We start from the raw sequence: 6,084 nt of genomic DNA on the forward strand, positions 1-6,084 counted from the left end.
GCTTACCCAGCTGAGCATAACAGCAAAGCATTTCTACACTTTATTTTGGAATGCTCTGCTAGATTGCTTACCCAGCTGAGCATAACAGCAGATCATTGATTTCCCTATATAAATCGTAATGCCTTTTTGCTTAGCTCACTGTTAACTGCTAACTTCTCACATACTAAAAAAAATCAACAGATGAGAAAACACATATAACTTATAAAAGCGATGCCATGTTATGGTTGGTATTTACTATTTATCCATATAACACGATGCACAAATAAAATGATAAAAAATGGATGCATTATGAAATGAAACAAAGAAGATCCAATGTATATCTGTCTATCTGTCCATTTGCATATGCTTTGACAACCTCTTTCATGTTGGAAGTTTAAAATAAACATCCAAAGTGCGACATAACAGTAGTGAGAAGCCTTGATAATGAAACCTTTTTTAGCATGTAATAGCCCGTTTTTCAAAAACTTTTATTAGGTTTAAAATAGCCTTTTTAGGACTTTTAGAATTTAGGGGGGGCTTGACCTTTAGACAATACTCCTGGAATTTTTTTAGGAAGAACAGTTCAACATGTGCGAAAAAACTCCATGCTCTGCTCTAGTGAAAGTGATTGCCCATTACTGATTATGATGGGGGAAACTATGTTGTTTTTTTAAGTTTGTTATTTTCCAAAATATAAATAATCTTTTTAAACCTGTAACACATTTTCAATACACTTGTTAATATCATATTTCAGCACCGGTTTGTGAGCCGGACATTCTTGAGGTGCATAATGGAGAGATCACGTGTAACCAGACACCACAGTCAGGATATACTTGCACAATCACGTGTAACTCCGGATATTATTTCTTTGAGAACGCGACTCTCTCCTCTGTAAGTGTGTCGTGTGAATCTGGTGGAGAATGGAGTAGGGACATGCCGATCTGTACAGGTAAGGACCTCTGGTGATGAAATATACTTAAATAAAATAAAGTAATGCTTTAAAAGAATATTATCACTTTTAAGTAACCAATGTCCACTCATGGTTACACGTATGAACAGTGATCATTCGTATAAGCAGAAATCCTCGAATATATTATAGTAATTCGTATTTGCAGTGAAGTTACCGCTTGTATAAGCAGTGGTCACTCGTAACAATAACTTATCATGCATACGATGGGTTATCTAAAAATTCGTGGACTTTTTAAATATCTATTTAACGTATATCTATCTAGAAAGAAAAATAGAATGGTAAAAATAAAACAATTTTGCATTACACTGTATTTTGTTCACATATTTTGAAAATACACCTATCTGCACAGTTATAATTGCCTTGGCTTGAAAATGGTTACATGTTGTATTTGCATTGGTGTAGTAATATTCTAAAATAATAATATTCTGTTAAAATATGCCAAGACATAGTTCAAAGCTTAACAAAGCAAAAGAGAGTGCATTTCAATAAATAAATCTAAAACTTGTAATTGATCATTTTATTCATTTATTGTTTTCCCTTCATTTAGTAAAATTTTAAAAATTATTACTCCCTTATATTAACTTGAAATTTACTAATTTTTCGTAATATTTTTTCACCCAGAAAGAAGTGAGTATAATTTAACTCCAACCTATATCCACCCTTTCACATAGATTATTTCATTTCCAGTTGATGCTGTTTGTTTTGTTAAAAACCTTTGTATATTCATTTCTCTGTTTATTCAATACCCATGCACTCCCATCTCGCTTATCTTTTCACTGATATATCTATATGTCATAGTTATGAAACTGATGTAAAATATAGCACATTCTAACTCAAACCCTTTTTAATTGTTAACCTGTACATCAGATTTTAACCATGTTACCAGTGTAAACAAAAATCAGCTGATATATCAAACCGTCCGATGATGGTCTACAACAGAAAATAAATGGTTTTGTCTAGATTGAGAGATGGTCAAAGTCAATTTTAGATATTTAGCTTTTTAATGTTTAATATCAATGAATATAAGATATATAACGTAAAATCATACAAATTTGTATTGTCTGTCATAGTGAATTAATTAATAGTCAAATACAATATTATTAATGTACGTGTTCTTAACATATTCTAGTAGAGAATTAATAGTTTCGATGCGTTACACCACATGTAATGATTGAACGAAACAGTATTAAACCCATAGATTGTTTCATTATTTAAGTATACTGTAGATGGAAAGATTTTAAAATTTGATTGTATTTAATTTTGTCAAAATATGAAAATATTTTGCGCAGCTGAACTAGAAAGTGCTTAACATACAACCGTTATAGGGAATATGTTTTAACGACTAAGTTCTTCATTTTTTGTCAATACAGCACCTGACCTGGCTCATTACCGTGTGTCGATCATGTTCCAGTATGTACGTTTAACGTTTGTTGATGACAGTTGTGGTATATTATATGAGAAACAAATACGTGACGAGTTACTTACCCTGACCAACTCATTCACAGCATTATGCGACAACGTTTCCTTAACGGCCTTTGATGTCTCGCCGTCGCCTATCAACCCCATAGAAGCCGCAATGGATGGCATAACTGTAGGTTATCTTCTGATTAAAACATTTTTTCCTAATAACTAATACAATTCAATTTATAATTGTAAGAAATTGTACATCTGTACAATTTCAAATGTGACTGAGAAAAAAATCCAGTATTGTTGCATCAAATATATCTATATGGACCTTGAGATGTCAACAGTATAGACCCTTAGAAGACGTCCAGCAGGCTGGTGTGGCATATTAATTAATGCGTATCTGGTATAAAGATGTCTTAAGAATAGAAATAACTTGTTAGTTAAATAATTTGTGATACACACAGTGAAAAAGTATGTCGAACTTTATAATGATGTTAAAGGATTGAAACTACGTTAACATTGTGCAGCTTTTAAGGATCTAGAATTGTTTAAAAAATAACAAATGAAATTGCGCTTTGCTAGCAAACTAAAGTATTGCAATGTATTACATATAAATACGCATTTTTTTCTGAAAGATATATAACTAAAAGGTTTTATTTTTTTTATTTACAAAGGGTGTTTTAAAAGCTAAAATCGCTGTGGATTTAGAGCCCGGGGGTCTATTAGACGACGAATATTTCACATGTGCCCAAAGGATTTATCAAGCGTTCTATGATGTGTCGTCATCAGTGACGTCAATAAGAGCATTACCCGGAAGTATCGATAGTTGTCCACAGGTTCAAATGGATACAAGAAGAGCAAGTCTGGTTGGAGCATACGCAGTGTGTAGCAGCAACGCCAAGGCATTGAAGTTAGATACCACGAAACACATCTGCTGTAATAATGTTTTAACCATTTGTTTCATTGTTATATATATTTTATGCCATAGCCTATCATATGCAAAAACAAATCTACATAGGCCTATAGCGGCCTTTGTGCTTTCTCTCCTTAGACCCCGTGTGCTTTCTCTCCTTAGACCAACTTAGTCATGGTATTTGTTTTCAATGAAAATTCAAGTCTTCTCTAAATGTAAAATGCTTATTGTTTCTAGCTTATATTGTATATGTAAAATGGGCTTTAATTTCAACCCAAATTTATTTACACCTGGGTAGAATCTAGTATTTTGCCGGAAAGATGTCCTGAAAACAGACATCTGAATATAAGTATTTATTAGGTATTTAATAGATCTACATATTTTATCTGAATATTTTTTTCAGTGGCATGCCCACCAGGAACATATGGCACTAATAGCACGTGCGCTCCGTGCGGAGCTGGTTTTTACAATGATGCATTCTATGCTTCAAGTTGTAAATCATGTCCCTCTGAAACAAACAGCAAGAAAGAGGGGGCAATGCAGATAAAAGATTGTTATGGTATGATATAGAAAGACTAACCATGTGTCCTGATATGGGAACATCTTTTTTCTTTTTTTAGCGCTCAAGATTCTATTCAATGAAATTGCAGAACAAGAATTTTTTTTTTTAAATAAAAAAAATCAGCTAGCATTTTTTCATTTTTTGACATTTTGTTTATGTTAAAACGTTTTTGAAAATATCATCAGAAAATAAAAATATTCCACGTACTTTTTGATTCGCCCTCGTATAAGTACAACTCAAAAAGGGTGAGAAAAATTTCCAAATTACAGTCCCATAATTGATCTTCACATATCTTATATATCTTCTCTCGTTCGTTCTGCATATGGATTACATTTAAGTCAATCCTTCAATAAAAGTCGCAGTGCTTGTACTCCACTGTGTAAAATCTACAGCAATAGTGGCTCTCTTTTGTAAGAATAGATGTGGGTGGTAAATATATCTAAAAATAAGTTACGGAAAGTTCAAGTTTGGAATGATTGTGCGGAGAATGTCATTTTTAGATATTATATATCTTGTACTTTAGATAAGATATTTATACCGATTTTATTTTTACTGGTTGAACGATAGTGGTATTTTCTTGGTTCGAAATTATGTACATTTCGTCAATGTATATTCCATTCCACACCAAATATAATAATTGAGCCGCGTCACGACAAAACCAACATAATGGGTTTGCGACCAGCATGATTCCAGACCAGCCTGCGCATCCGCGCAGTCTGATCAGGATCCATGCTGTTCGCTATCAGTTTGTTTTCTTGTTATAGGGTCTGTAAGCGAACATCATGGATCCTGATCAGACTGTGCGGATGCGCAGGCTGGTCTGGATCCATGCTGGTCGCAAACCCATTATGTTGGTTTTGTCGTGACGCGGCTCATAGGCATGTCTTATTTCTTTTATGTATACGTTACAGAGGACTGCGGTAAATATCTGTACAGTTCAGATGGGAAAGCTCCATGTACAGACTGCCCACCGGATACATACTGGGTTAATAGTACATACTGCGAGCCCTGTCCGGGTAATCATCATACAAAAAGAAGAGGTGCGAGAACTAGCCAGGAATGTGTAGGTTAGTTCCCTTTACATTTTCTATATTTATTGTAAATATTGTGTATGTCACTAATTTGTTATGCCAAATGCATTTCTTTATGAAATTCAATAAGAAATAATACTGGTTGAACATGATCAGTTTTGAATAATAATTTCATTATTTTTTCTGTTTGTTGAACGATGTTTAGTAGCTTGCCTGGCTGCCTTCTGGACAAAAATGTAAACCTTAAATAACGCCCCAAACACCAGAATTGAAAATGTTGCAGGCTCGGCTTGATTGAACCTGCTCATGGACAGAATTGACAAATGCAAGCTATTGTCTAAGCCCCCGAACACATGCCTCAGCAGAATTCAATAATACATGCAGCTATAAGACATGAAAAGGAAGAAATTAAAATCTATAAAATCCGCAGATTTTTTCACATGGTGGTTTTCATTGAACCTTGATAAAAACTTGATAAAATGTCTTGATCACAATATTGCTAAAACGTAAATATTTTCATTGAGAAGTAAAAAACATTTACCACAAGGCCACTTTCCTCATGCCGCATAATTAATGCATATTTCGTGACAGACGAAATATTTTCAACAAAACTAGGAATTATACAAAACACATGTTATTTATTTAATTTTCAAATAAAGACAAATATAATTAAAATCTGAAAGACAAGTTTTCATAGCATGTTTTGATTTGAGTTTGGATATAATGCTGTCATAACTGCTTTTGTTTTAAATATGAATAGAATAAAGAATAGAATACACGTTTTAATTATTGTAGTAACCTTATTGTACGAATATAATGATGCCAGTTTTGTATTACCAGCCCAGTGTAAACCAGGACAGTTTTCCTACGATGGTCTCGAACCCTGTACCTCATGTCCTAAGCATTTTTATCAGGCGGTATCCCGGGCGACATCCTGTACCGAGTGTAATTCAAACCTTATAACATTAAGGGCGGGGTCCAACAGCTCTGTGGACTGTCTGGATGGGTGTAAGTTTATATTTTCATTGATTTTACTGCTTGATTGAATGAATGGATATATCATATGCCAATAACCAATAAAAGTAGTTTTAAGGCATTTTACGATTGTTTCTTTTGTAAAATTTGTATATGGAGTTATATTATAGTCTTATATTATATTAATATATGTGTAAGGCGATTTTCGGCATTGATATTAAATAGGCTAGTGTTGAATATCGTTTAA

At 33.4% G+C, this 6,084-nt stretch overlaps 1 protein-coding gene across 1 annotated transcript in view; it reads left to right on the forward strand.

Annotated features, from left to right (window-relative positions):
• Positions 1 to 5,870, forward strand: part of LOC132718637 (uncharacterized) — a gene marked incomplete at its 3' end in the record, with an annotated part of 32,976 nt that extends 27,106 nt beyond the window's left edge. The window contains 6 exon segments of the mRNA XM_060702356.1: positions 734 to 928; positions 2,320 to 2,540; positions 3,031 to 3,292; positions 3,673 to 3,828; positions 4,743 to 4,898; positions 5,703 to 5,870. Coding sequence (XP_060558339.1) covers positions 734 to 928; positions 2,320 to 2,540; positions 3,031 to 3,292; positions 3,673 to 3,828; positions 4,743 to 4,898; positions 5,703 to 5,870 — 1,158 coding nt within the window.
• Positions 5,871 to 6,084: the final 214 nt, after the last annotated feature.

This window comes from Ruditapes philippinarum, unplaced genomic scaffold (genome assembly GCF_026571515.1).
Source record: "Ruditapes philippinarum isolate M1 unplaced genomic scaffold, ASM2657151v2 ctg3934_1_1_1_1, whole genome shotgun sequence".
NCBI lineage: Eukaryota > Metazoa > Mollusca > Bivalvia > Venerida > Veneridae > Ruditapes > Ruditapes philippinarum.